This window comes from Coturnix japonica, chromosome 6, assembly GCF_001577835.2.
Source record: "Coturnix japonica isolate 7356 chromosome 6, Coturnix japonica 2.1, whole genome shotgun sequence".
Classification (NCBI taxonomy): domain Eukaryota; kingdom Metazoa; phylum Chordata; class Aves; order Galliformes; family Phasianidae; genus Coturnix; species Coturnix japonica.
The window spans coordinates 13,933,630-13,947,455 of record NC_029521.1 but is presented as its reverse complement, the minus strand read 5'-3'; the positions used below and the strand labels follow the sequence as shown (position 1 = coordinate 13,947,455).

General features: G+C 43.0%; 1 protein-coding gene across 50 annotated transcripts in view; it reads right to left on the bottom strand.

Annotated features, from left to right (window-relative positions):
• SORBS1 (sorbin and SH3 domain containing 1) overlaps positions 1-13,826 on the bottom strand; it is a 155,265-nt gene that overhangs the window by 17,014 nt on the left and 124,425 nt on the right. For 15 of the 50 annotated variants that reach the window (XM_032445370.1, XM_032445374.1, XM_032445369.1 and 12 more), the window contains 8 exons: positions 11,560-11,574; positions 10,972-11,037; positions 10,310-10,411; positions 8,906-8,955; positions 6,285-6,460; positions 4,635-4,712; positions 2,374-2,462; positions 786-953 (listed from right to left, as the gene is read on the bottom strand). In XM_032445370.1, the coding sequence (XP_032301261.1) occupies positions 786-953; positions 2,374-2,462; positions 4,635-4,712; positions 6,285-6,460; positions 8,906-8,955; positions 10,310-10,411; positions 10,972-11,037; positions 11,560-11,574 (744 nt within the window). Of the gene's footprint in view, positions 1-785; positions 954-2,373; positions 2,463-3,194; positions 4,713-6,284; positions 6,461-8,905; positions 8,956-10,309; positions 10,412-10,971; positions 11,038-11,559; positions 11,575-13,826 lie in introns of all 50 variants that reach the window. The other 35 variants (XM_032445375.1, XM_032445391.1, XM_032445390.1 and 32 more) reach the window with 18 other exon arrangements.

The following is a 13,826-nucleotide window of genomic DNA, read 5'->3' as shown; positions in this document are numbered from 1 at the left end:
GTCATTCTGGTAATGAAGAACAAGATAAGCAATAGTTGCATTTATGGAGTGCTTTAAATGACATAAAAAAAGGGCAGAAATATGTAACCTATCCACATGGTGATCAGCTCACCCACTGCAACAGTGCACCTCTGAGGAAACAAAGCAGTTGTAAGAGCCACAGGAGCACCCTGTAAGGCAGGAGACAGCACCTGGCCAGCACACCTGGCCCAGCATCCAGCCCCAGGGGGAAGTGACTCAGGATCACAGAAAAACCATCCATCTCCTCCTTTGTCTCTTTCAGAAGACTGACCAGGTCGCACTCAGTGAAACATGCTGAGCCTTTGTTCCAGTTGTTTCCCAAGGACGTGAAGCATCTTTTGATAGGAGATGAGGCAATCTATTTCTAACAAAAACTATGAGACAGTCACATAACCAAGGCCAACAAGGCATGAAGTTCCTAGGCGTAAGGCACAGACAGAAGGCAATGTAGCAATATGATGCAAAGGATGTAGAATGCCTTTGATTCACTAAAAGTAGCTGATATTTAAAGGCATGCATCACAGGTGTGCACCAGCAATTCTCAGCAGGCATGCTTTAACATATGCAGCTTGGTACAGAGATACCTATTAATTTACCAGGCACGAGAGTTAAAGCAGTTCTAAATGAAGCCAGAATGGGAAAGGGGAAGGGGGTAAAAAAACAAACAACATTCTCTGAAGAGCTAATGTCGGCCTAAAGCACAATGTCGTGAGAGGCAAATATCGCTTTGGGTCAAGCAGCAGACTGAGGTAACTAAAACAGACCTCTGACCCAGATTTCCTCTTTGCTGTATCGTCTACATTTAGGAGGTCCCCAAATCGCTCATTAGTGATAAACTGATGGTGCGTTGGAATGACCCCTGTGTGCCTTCTAGCTGCAATATCAGCTTCTTCTTGCTCACGTTTAAGCCGTCTCTGGTCCTCTAAAAGTTTCTGCCATAAAATTGCATAAAATGGGCAGTAAATCATCTAGTTAAGGCCATCTGAAAGCTGCCACAAATGTGACTTCAATAAAATAGCTGAGACTTTACAGTTCAACATAGAATACTGATTCTACGAACTACACAATACCATTAGATTTAGCAAGCACAAAAGTACATTGCAGTAATGGCAAAACAGAAATCCAGCTCATACAGTGCATCTGATCCAAGGCTGATGGAAGTCAGTGGGAGTTTGTCTAAGTTTGGGCCAGGCTTTGAGAGCTTACAAGGGGAGGCTGTGGATAACACAGATGGCTGATGCAAATCCTCTTCAACCAATAAGGAATTTCTCTCATTGACATCCAAGAGACCTGGATCAGGTGCACACGTAAGCTGAGGCACCAAACTCCCCTGAGCTCCGAAAGGAGCTTGGGAGAGTGCCTAACCACACCCAGCTGCCAGATTCCCCATTCTTCCTTTGCGCTCAAATAATACATTTCTGTACTGCTCTATAATTTGAAATCAGCATATCTTAGCTAACTAAAGATTTGCTCTTAGATGAGTTTTTTGCTGGTTTTTGACACTGGGAGCATTACTAAGAGTTTAACGGAAGAAGACAGCAAAAAATATTGTTCACATTGAAATTAAGAATGTTTTATCTATATTTCAAAACACACACAAACATTATTTGAACTCAGAAGGGCAAAATGATTCTTCATTAAAAATACTTCTTGGTTTTATTTCATTTTACTATCATTAATTACTTTTGCAAACAGCTTTCTGGAAAGCAATCACTTTTTAACTTCTTTAGCTCTGTTTGAATACTCCCTGTGCTGCAAATTCTGTATTGCTTTCTAATTATTCAGTTTGCCCATATATTATCCAGCCATTTTGGAAAGGACTGACACATTTCATTGTCAGTTTGAGACATCAAAGAATTCTGGTTTGTACCAGGGAAAAGCTTCCCACATTCTGATGGCTTGCAATGTCTTACATTTTCTATTCAGAACCATAGGGCTCACACAGGAAACGAACATTCTGACCATTCTGACTAATACTGGTAGCTTGCTTGGAGAACAATAAAAAATTAAGTCACTTGTAGAATAACCATTTCATCTTTATCCACAAGTACTGAGGTGTTGCACCACACCTCACATACTTATCCAACCTTTTTACATTCTTTGTAGCCCTCCTACATCATTCTGCTCAACTGACTTCAGCTATTAGGTTCATTTGAAACACAAGGTAAACTGGATTATGATCACACAATAAACCAGCAGTAGAAGCAGTATTAATCTTGTTCCCATTTCTTGCTCTAACTTCCAAGATACATATCAATCACCATATAATTTGTCCTTTAAAAAGGGTTACAGCTGTATTTCTTGTGTGTGGAGCTGCTGCAGCTGTTATTAGGCCATAGAAGAAGGCATTACCTCTTTATCATCATAACGTCTGCGGATAATTTCTTCTGGAGTTTCCATGTAATCAACTGGTGCAAAATGCCTTGGTGATTCTGAATCTACTTCAAAACAACATAAGGAAGTTAAAATACAGATGGATTTATCGAGCATAACCAGAAAGGAAAAAAATAAATATTTTTAAACAATTTGCTTCCATTACAACAGTAAGGATTCCCAATTGCCATTAACCAAACTGCCAATCAGATGCTTATAATTAAACTATTTTCATTTTTTTTCCCTTTTGGACTGTACTTGTTAACAAAGATCTAAAAACAGGGAGAAAATAAAGGCACGGGAAAGAGTAAGAACATAGAAGGACTTTGTGAAGAAAAGATTTGCTGCCATCAAAGTATGACTTGGCATTTAACTGGAGAGGAATATTTAACACATACACACACACGCACACACACACAACTAGACCTTGAGAAACTGCTCCTTAAAGCAAATCATCTGGGTTTGTTTTATACTCCCATGTGTGCAAATGAAACAGGACTAGAAGTATCTCATGTTGAGATTCTTGTATCCCAGGAGTTGCTTGAGAGACCAACTGAACCCGGTGTGATTAGAAAGGCAGCGGTAATCGTTTCTCAGAAGTGCAGCTGTTAACATGTCCTGAACAAAAATGCTCAGCAAGACACGCAAAGGATGTAAGACATACCAGAAAAAAAAAATAATGGGGAGAGTCAGGAGATGCAAGGGTGGGGAGTAAAAATGCAGGGGTTGTGGAAGAAAGGGGAAGGGGAAGGGAAAGCAATACAGATGAAGGGACACTGGTAAAGAACACAAAAAGCCACCTCCTAGGTACGTCCCAAGTTCACTTTGCGGGTTGTTGTTTGTGTCCAAGCTGTGATAGAGGGCATATGGAACTGGGTTCCCATTGTGTAAGGAGTCAGGAGTGTCAGAGCGGCCCATGGAGCTATCTCGGCTAGATCCCATGCTGGGGAAGTAGCTAAGCCTCTCCAAAATGTCAAAGGAAGACAGGCGCCTGGGGGCTAGAGGCCTGCTTCTGGAGCACAGCTCATGCTGGGAGTGATGGCTCTTGTCTCCTACACTCCCCTGCAGCTGTATGGGGTCATCTGGGTTCTCAGGGCTGGGCACTGCCAGGGCTCCTGGGCAATCTGGGGGTGGAGTCCTGCTGGACTTGTGCTGGAATGGCTTTTTCACTCGGAAGGGGAGTGGGCTCATTAGGTAGACATTTCTGGGAAGTGTGTGTTTGTCCCCATAGATTCCTTTGGAATCAGTGCTCCTTGAGGATTGCTGCTGTTCATGCCTTCGGATAGTAGTGAACCTGGTGTAGGAAGCTGGGCATGTGCCTTTGCATCTGTTGATTTTATGCTTCTGAGGCCCATTGATGTTGCTGCTGCTGCCGCCACTGTCATTAGACGCATTTGAGAGAAGATCTATCTCATCTGTGCAACCTGAAAGTGTGTCCATAGGGATGGCATCACTGACATCTGAAGCTGTGTCCTCCACATTGCTGCAGGAACGGGAGGATTTGTCTGCCAAGCTGGCAGCATCCTTCCCTTCTTGGTTTATTTTTGGCAAATCCAGAAGAATCTCTGCAGAGTAGGCAGAACCTAGACAAGCTTTAGACTGGAGAGAAGTGGTGAACTTGCTTTGTCCAGTGGTAAAGTCAAGTGCAGGCATCGATCGGGATCTCTGGATGAGCTGCTCAAAGGCACTGATACGGGAGGAAACAGTGTCTTTGGGGATCTGCTCTGAATCCTCTCGACTAAGGCTGTGTTCCATTCTATCCTTTGCTTCATTCTCAAATTGAGATGCGATATCCCTCACACTGCAGGAGGAGACTGTGCCCAACTGGATCCTGGACCGGTTGATCTGGTGCATATCTTTATACAGCATTGTAAACTCCATTCCGCTCTTCCTGGAGGCAGGGAACAGGTAGCCTTTCCTAGAGTTGGTGCCATATTCCTGTAGGCTCATGGTACTGCCAGACTTGATGGCATATTCCTGCTTCGACTTCATCAACATGTTTTCTATGCTTTCCCCTACGTCTACCATAAAAGATTTTTTATTATCGAACAAGGCAATGGAGCTACGAAGGTTTTCGCAGCTTTGAGCTTTCTCATGAGACAGCAAGATACCCTTCTTGTCCTGCTCAAGAGCAGCTGGAGCTGCTAGCTTGGGTTTGAATTTGGAAGGGAGGATTTCAGTAATGCAGGCTTTTGCAGCTGATAAGGGCTTCTTATGTTTACATGCTTGACCTAACATACCGGTATGACTAGCGTTAAAGGTTCGGCTATTAACTGAAGAGGGTGCAGTCATATGAGCATTCCCACCTTTACGATCCACTGGTAAGCATGCAGAATAAAATAAATACAACCTGTTAGCTTAAGTGCTAGAAAGCTATTGAGAAAGGAGAGAAAACATGCTTGGATTTCATAAAATGCACTTTAAAGAAACAACATTCCAAAACATAAAAAAAAGCAGGAAGACACTGCACAACAAGCCGCGCTCACAGGGGTAGGTGAAGTGCTGCTAATATTTCAAAGATGAGAGGCTCAGCCAGAAACAGGCCTGCTGCACTTTGAAGGTATCATCCTAGAAAGTGCTGAGCATCATTGGCTTCCAGGGAAGCTGTGGCACCATGGAAAAGGGCAGCTGAACTCTGGGCAGGATCAAGGCGTCAGCACGAATGCACAGACACTAACATTGCAAAAATGGCTTAATATCAAGCCTGTAATCACACCTACTATGGTCTCACCACAGTGCTTTCCAAAAAGTTTACTACTGAGAGGAAGAAGAAAATCAAGAACTGACTGTGGAAGCACAAGCAGGCTGCATCAGCTGGCCTTGCTCAAGAGCCAGATTAGAGCTACGCCATGCTAGGAGCAAACTGAGTGTGCTTCAAAGTGGTGTGAGCCATGTTTGCTTTAAAAATCAAGGAGTCAAATGGGGACATTTTCTAACATCAGATACAGTCTGGGTTCAGCTGTGACTGCAGTTTTTTAGGTCTGTTTCTGATTTGAGTTCAAATTAAAATGTCAAAATAACCATTCAGGCTCAACTCCAGTTTGGAGAACAATAACTGTTTGAACAGATTTTTCTGTTCAGCTCCAGTTTGTCTCCCTGCCCTGAAGGCTGGACAAAATGCTGAAAAAAACAGCTGGAATATGGAGACAGAGACCTTTTTGGTATGGATGCACTATTTTTAGGAAGAGCAGTTCAGAAACCCAATGCATTCTTTCCCCAGTCCTCTCCCCATCCAAAGCCATTTTTAGGTTGAAGTTGGCTCAGAGATACATTCCCCAGTACAACTCCCTGATGGGAGTCAGCTCTTCCTTGACCTAATCTTCTAGACAGCCCATGACTGGGAGAGGAATGGGGAGGTGAACACAGTCGTCTTTGCTGCCTTGATGCCTCACAGACCACAGGGCACTGCTGGCTCAATGTCCTGTGCATTCTCTGCACACCTCTCAGGCAGGAGGCTGTGGAGCACATGGTGCCAGATACCCCAGGGCATCTGGACCAGCAGACATACTGCAGTCTGCTGAGAGATCCAGTAGGAAGAGCAGAAAAGGTGAGGAAGGGCTGTAGCACGACAATGCAGGGTGCAGATGGACAGCAAGGCCAGACTGAGCAGCCCAGAGGAGCGTGAAAGTGTGAGGTGTGGCAGAGGTGTTGGACAGAGGGATCTGGTCCCTGCTGGGATGAGGAAACTGGATCGGGTAAAGGCATCATGAAAAATACTGGTGGGTGTGGGCTGAGGGAGAAAAGAAAGAAAACTAGAGATGGCAGAGGAAGGACAGAGGAATCCTCAATTGCCTTGAGTAGGACTCTAAACCCTGCAGTACTTTGCTCTATATCACCACACTTTTGACACATAGTGCAGAAGAGGTCAGGTGCATGCCCTGACAACCTACCTTTTGTGGAAGCAGAGCTAGAAGGACGCTTGAGACCGCTCAGCCCCTGGAACGGGATATCTCCACCTTCCAGCACACTCTTGTAAATCTGTCTCTCATTCTCCAAGCCAGCAAAGTCCCCCAGTGCTGGTTCTGAATCCCTCTTCGCTGAGTGGTAGTTGGGTGAATACGTGGAGCTGGAAAACAGTTTGGAAAAAAAAAGGTGGAGGGGGATGCCAGTGGGTCACTTGCATTTGTTGAAAGTTTCTTGCAGTGAAAGAGAAAACCACACCTGTAAACCCCAGAATAGACTGTGCATAAAGAACTGATGCTGAATGAAGAGGTTATGAATATACTGCAAAAATACTTCAAGCTTTGTGCTCCCACAGTATTCTTGGCCTGAGGGAGCTCTCCTAGTTCAGGCTCCCAGAAAGCAGGAGGCAGGAAAGCACTCCTCCTTTATTTTACAGATGAGACAACAGGGTCACAGAGGAGCTGAACAGTTGCCTTGCAGATGAACAGAAATTCGGTGGCTAGCTGGAAGTGGCATGTTTATCTTCCAGCTCCAGTCCTCTCCCCTCAAACACCAGCAGTTCCTCTTCCCTGCTGCAAAGCACGGCTGCTCAGGAATCCGTCTGAACCACGTCAGCCTCCCAGCCAGCACTACGGGCCAAGATTCCCAGAACAATTTTTCAAGTCATTCAGTGAGGGACTATGCAGAAAAGGAACAGCACTGGGCTATGGACATTTCTGTTTTAAGCACTAGAGAAATTTCCCAGATGTGCACAGTTGTGCACAGCTTTCCCTCAAACTTGCACTAGAGGAAATGTCATGTCCCAGACTCTAGGCCTACCCCACAGACGCAAAAACAAAAGGCTGAATTCTGAGACAGATGTAAAAACAAGCACAGCCATAATTTCATAGACCCTTAAAGACTGACAACTTATTACAAATTCCTTTCCTTGGTCATGAATCTGACAGCCAGTACACCCCTACATCTCATATCTAGATTTCACTGTTCTCTCCTCTGAAAAAGACAAGCAAAAAACCCCCCAAAATGACAAATATTTCATGATATAAAGGGCTACTCTAAGTGCTAAACATTTGCTAAGCAATCAGGCAGATTGTTTTCCTAAAAGCTGAGCTGAGCACATCTGATACCAGGCTAACGCATTCTCAACCAGGCTCTTCAGAATGAGATGCAGTCTCATACATAATGCTATTCCCAGGCCAAAGCTTAGCTGCCAGAAAGTTAAAATGATAATAATAATAATAATAATAATAATAATAGTCTTTTGCCAATTCACAGAAACATTCTGATGGCTGGTTTGCACCATGAAGTCCAGGAGTGATTCAAATGTATGCAAGTGTGGAAATGCTTGTGGTTAGGCCTGCTTGTTGTGGGTAAATCTGTATGCACATCTGGTTATTTTGGATGGACTCTGTAGTTACAGGGCAAAGAGAAAGCCTTCATACACATCAGAGGACTGCCTATGGGAGTGGAATTACATAATGTCTGGAGCACAAAGAAGTTTTTCATTTCTGGACAAGGAAAACCAGGTCACATGCAGTCCCATAAATTACTTTTCAAGTTTTCAGGGCCTAGAACAACTACAACCACCAGCGCGGCTTGTGCTACCAGACTCTGGGGGAAACTGAGATGGGCTCCAGCAGATGACACGAATGCAGGAAGGCAAACCTGGCCTGCCTACCAAAAACAAGCAGAGGTTTCACAGCCATGGTAACATTTCTGGGACAGTCAGGAACTCAGGATTCTTATCAGCTTCTGTGAAAAATAAGCTATTAATTCATGCTAATGTTGAACATTTCCATTTACTTTTCTGCTCCCTCTCTACCAAAAGAAAACTAAGAAGTCATAGAAACAAGAAACAACATAATGTCAGTTGGATGCCTGGAGGAAAGCATGCCTTTCCCAATAATCCATGCACAACAAGGAGATCCTTGGACCTGTGGGAAACACCAAGCAGCAGTCCGGTTACAGGGAGCAGCAGCTTCACAGGAGGAAGAACTCAGCGCAGTTTAGCATTTCACCCAGGGATTTTTTCCTTCCTCTTTTGAAACAAACCAGCTCCACGTACCAGTCAATTGGCCAGAAAACCAGTGCCACATCCAATCTCTGAGAAATATTGCTACCACTTCTAGTTCTCCCTTCCTGGAAGCTAAAAATTACTGCCTTCCACAAACAATCTTTTCTTCTGGTATGCATACCTGGGACCTTCTACCAGAAGCCAATCTCACAAGAATAACAGAAATAATTATTTTATTTTTATTTTTTAACAAGGCAACAAAACTGTTTGCGAATTGGTTATATCTTAAATGTAAGTTTCATCAAGATGGAGTTACAATTCTACTTGTTTTTTAAAAAAGTTGCTGCCTATTACAATAGCAATTCATATCTGAGCAGTGCTACCACTACTGTAATCACTACAAAATTCATTCAAGACCAAAGAGCAGACATCACATTCAAACTCATCTAAAGTACATGTATAATTTTCCTGGGACATGCATCTGCCTATATCCATCGCCAAAAACAGAGCTGGCCCATTTCCAGCACCCTACATCGTTGTCCTACATGCTGCTAGACTGTAAAAGAGACATCAAAAAGCAATTTGAAAACTTACTAGGAAGAATGGTCTGTGGAAGTTTCCAGAGGAGAAACACCTGCTGTATTCTGCAAAAGTCCAAACAAAGGAGTCATTGATACATGCTTACATGCCACAAGTAAGAAAAAGGCTTGCTTAAGTCATTTTCCATCGCCCAAATATTAGCCTATACAAGACATGGAAGTTTAAGGCGAAATGCAATTTAAGCTGCTCATATCTTTGCAGAAAAGCAACAATTTTCATGAGTTCCTTCAAGGCAGTGACAGGTTTTTAGCACAGCCAATGTCTTTTTGCAGCGCCTATTCTTTTGTCTGCCAATGAGTCATTGTGCATAAAGCCAAAAGCAAGAAGAGATAATCAGCTGGGCCAGGACCAGGAGACACATGCTCATCATTATTTCCCCAAGCTTTCCCCCCAACCAGTCACTGCCCGCCGTTGCTTTAAAGGTACATTACATTTCTGCAGCACAATACGTTCTTAAGCATTCAAAAAAATACCAAAGAGCTAACAAGAAAAGCAATGTTTCAGTTCCATTTCCTTTCTTATGAGAAGCAATGCGAGCTGCACAAGTTCAAGAGCAAAAGCCAGATCTTATCCACTTGCTTTAAATCCATCTAATGCTGCCTACGCACATTACTGAAAAAAATGGAAGGCAATTTTAAAAGAAATGCTGCATTTGGTCTCCCCTCATCTACCTGAGGATTCCTACGTAGGAAGAAAAAGCAAATCTTGGGTTTGAAAAAGCAGCTTCTCCATGTCCTGCTTGAATTGCCGCAGTTTCAAAGAGGAGGGAAAAAAAAAAAAAAAAAGCCCAACAAAAGAAAAAAAAAATGGCGTGTTACCAATTTAATCTATCATTTCATGGTTCGGGTCTTGCAGAGCCTCGGAGCGGCAGCAGCTGACCTGCCCTGCAAGGCCACGGCAAGGTGCAGGGTAGGGAAAATGGTGTAAAATCTCTGGGGAATATCCAAACGTTGGGCAGCACACGCTGCTAGCAGGGAGCAGCAGGGCTTGTGCGAAGGGAGGGTTGATGGCAACACGCTTCAAAGGCACGAGATGATGACGTGATGCCAAGCAAGAATTTTAAGCTGATTGCTGCTGCCTATTCATGTGAAAAAGAGAGGGGTTTTGTGTTTTTTTTTTGCAGACACCGAACTCAAAACACTAAGGGGGGACAGGGGTGGGGGTGAGGGATAGCTGAAAAGGAAGGGGGGAGAGGAAATCACTGTTTCTGAAAATGGATTTCAAGCCGGATTCTCAGCATCACATTCTATTATTTCTGACAGCGACACAGCAAGCCATGCAGTCAGAATGGTCAGAACCATTATTTATCCCAACCTCATTTAATAATCATCCAGCAGCGAATAGATTAGAGCAGAGTTTGGAAACAGGGATTGGCAGCATGAAAAGAATAGGAAATACCTTCTGTGGCTTTTTATGTGGCGCTTTATAAAGCTTCTCCATTTTTTCTAAATCTGCCTCTAACTCAGTCTGGTAGAGGTAGAGGTCTTTTTCTAGATCACTCTGGTTAAAGAAGGAGAAGAAGAATGGGAAAATAATGCTTAGGGTTAGGGGAAATCCAAGGAATGTTAATTCTGAAAAATAAATAAGCGAGCCTTTTTAACTGAAAAAGTCAAAGATGGTACAGACAATACACAGAAATTCACTAGTAATTAATCGCGTTTCAATCGTTACAGGGGAAATTGATTTAGGCATTTAACATTCAAAATTAAAAGACGCGCGGGCCTTCTAGGATCTAATTCTACAAACCATTAAGTTATAAAACCCACCTGTGAAAAAAAAACAAAAGATACTGTAACAATATGCAATAGGCTGTTAGTATAATTATCATTGCAAGTCAAGATAGCAAAACCACCGCTCTAAACTACTGCTGATTATGGTTTAAAAATCATTTATTAAATCAAATTACTAGCTACTTGTTAGGCAAATGAGCTCAAGCCCATTTAAAAAATAAAATCACTCACAGGCACACAAAACCCAGGCAATGTTACAAAAGAAATCCACGTACACACACACACATACGCAGTAGATGCTGTAGTACAATGTATGTGAGACACAATTACCTTTCTATCCTCTCTAGTAAGGATAGAGCAATCTCCAGGAGTATAATCCCAAATCTTTTTTGGAGGCTGATGGAAAGCAGAGGAAGGAAATGAGGAAATGAAGATAAGGAAGACATCACAGAGAATATGGAAACTGGATTAGAACAGAGTGGGAATACAATAGGGGATTTGCATCAACACTGAGAGGAAATTAAAAACAAACAAACAACAAAACAGAGAAAGAGAGAGAGAAAGAGGGATAAATCCTCTCCAGCACGAACATCGAGACATCACAGGAGGCAAAAGGGAACATACATGCAGTCTGGGAGGGGCTGTTTTCAGTAGTATTCAGGGACAGCTTTATTACTACAAGGTGCTCTAAGGGATTTAGGGTTCTCTAGGAGGAGCCCGCAGCTGCGGTTAAAGCATTCTTAATACAAACACACGCACAAAAAAAATCACAAAACAAAACAGGGAAAAAAAATCACACAGTCATAAAAAGCATTTGTGATGCTCATTCTTCTTTTCAAAAGGAAAGAGTAAAACAAGGGCCTTTGGTAAAGAAAAGGGAGATACCTTTCCCACCCCCACAGAACTCTGAATACATACCATGTGAACAAATGGCTGAATTTCCAGTGTTGGCATTGTGGGGCAATGAGAATGCAGAGTTGTTATTTGCTATTATTCTCTTTTGGAGGGTTGGGTTGTGGTGGTTGGGTTTGGTTTTTTTTTTGGTGGAGAGAGTGGGGCACAGGCAAGTTTAATAATTTATCCTATGAGTAAAAGCTATTTCAAAATACAGTTTTTCCTGTTTTATGTATGTGCAAATATCAGGGAGGATTATTCAAAGTGAAAGACCTTTGTCCTACCCGAATAATGCTGCGCCAATATCCTTCTCTCACCAGACATGCTCACTTTGTTTTTACTTTGTAAAATCAAAATACTTCTGCTCTGTTTACAAAGTAATCTCTTGGTTGACAAGCTTAGCATCATCCTAAGAGTCCACACAGACTAACAGAATTATATTATCAAAGTATCTGATAAGAAATTATGAAAGCATGACTGAGCTACAACATTTGAGTCTTGGACCAAATTCCATCAGCTTTCCAGACAGCTTAGGCCTCTAGTTTGAATCAGGCTCACTTCTAAACTTGGACTGCAACTCTAGGGGATGAGGTCAGCAGCCAGTAGACAAGATGGTGCTGCAAAGATTTAGGTTTGAGGCATGGAGAGAAAATGTGGAGGGAAGTAGGCAAGAAGGCAGGACGTGCGTGCACCCTTTTTCCAACCCTCTCTTCATAGCGAAGAGCAGACCCAGGCGCTGGGAGAAATGCCCACACGTGTGACCCCACAATCCCAACAGAAGACAGTGGAGCTCTAGGCTGACTGGCCATCAGATATGGGGTGGGGGGAGGATGTGCGGGGTTGGGTACTATTGAGCATGAGGTCAGAGGTTGGAAAGAAGGAAGGAGAAAGTGGGAATTCAGTCTTGGCAACACCCTGGAAAAGTATGCCTGCTGCACAGAGCAATCTTACTGGATGCTCTGCAAATACACACCTACATATCTACCTAGAAACATATCTGGGATGTTGGACCAGCAGAGATTCAGTTCAGCTGCATGGGCTTTCCTCAATGCAAACCCCTGTCCTGGCCATTCTGGTGTGTTTGGTTCAAGAGCAGCTATCAGTAAAATTCTGAGATAGCATCCTGAATTAAAAAGCCCAATATAACGCTGAAGCACTATGTACATAGTGCCACATTCATTGGCTGGTATAATTTACCAGGGTGCACACTCATACTGCTTTGGAGACAGATAAGTTGACATGGGCCGTTAATTAAAGGCAAACTGTAAGAAAGCAGGCCTTAGCAAAAGTGCCCCAAGCAAGGCAAGGCACTTGATAGCAAAACAGATGCTCTGTTGAACAAGAGATGGACTGCTGTAGATGTCCTCTTCTGATGGGCATCTACATCATGAGTCAAGGCTGCATGACTCAAAGCAGGAACATTCTCTTCTAAGAACAGATATACTCCCAGTTCTAAAAAGATCTAAGGGCACAAATGTTCTCCTTTCTCTAACACATGTTCCACTAATTTAGGCTAAGTGGAAAGAACCTGATCCCAGTAATAACAAAACTTCATCCCCTGCAGGGGTCAATGAACATTAATTGTACAGTAGCAGAGGCTGGCAGGTTTCTTTTCATTTTATGCCATGCTATTGTGAAAAATATAAAAGGACAAATATTTAGAATGACATCTCTTTAAAGCCCCCGTGAGGAGGAATGCAATTCACCTGATGTTAACTGGATAAAAGTAAGGGGGGGGAGGTTCATCTCAAACACTTTCGAGGTCTGTGTAGCTTATGATGGAAGGCCCTTTGCTACAAAACACAGTTGTCTATGACAGAATGGACAGCCCAGACACTGATCGTGCCTGTTTTCCAGCAGAAATTATACCACTTATAATATGCAACCAGAATAGTCACCCACTCAAATTCAGCCATCTATAAGCTGCAGAGGGATTTTGTCACATCCGTGAGAATTGTGGACAAAGCTTAGGTTTAAAGAAAACTTGCCCTCTAGTGTCCATGCATAGTAGCGTCTGAAGCCAGTGCTGCTAAACCATGTTCGTTTTACTATACACGGATGGAAATCTCAGCAGTGCTCAAAAGTGGCGTGTGTGGACATTTGACAATTGACCTCAAAGAAAAAGAAGAAATAACCACTGTGCTTGGATAAATGTGAGAGGCTGAAGCTGACCCTCTGGTGCAGTAAGAGTAGCTTATTAAACAGAGTTTAATGATGAGGTTCATTGTGTTTAATCAGTGAGAACCAGTTTAATTGGTGAGAAAATGATACTGACCTTTTTTCTCCTTTTT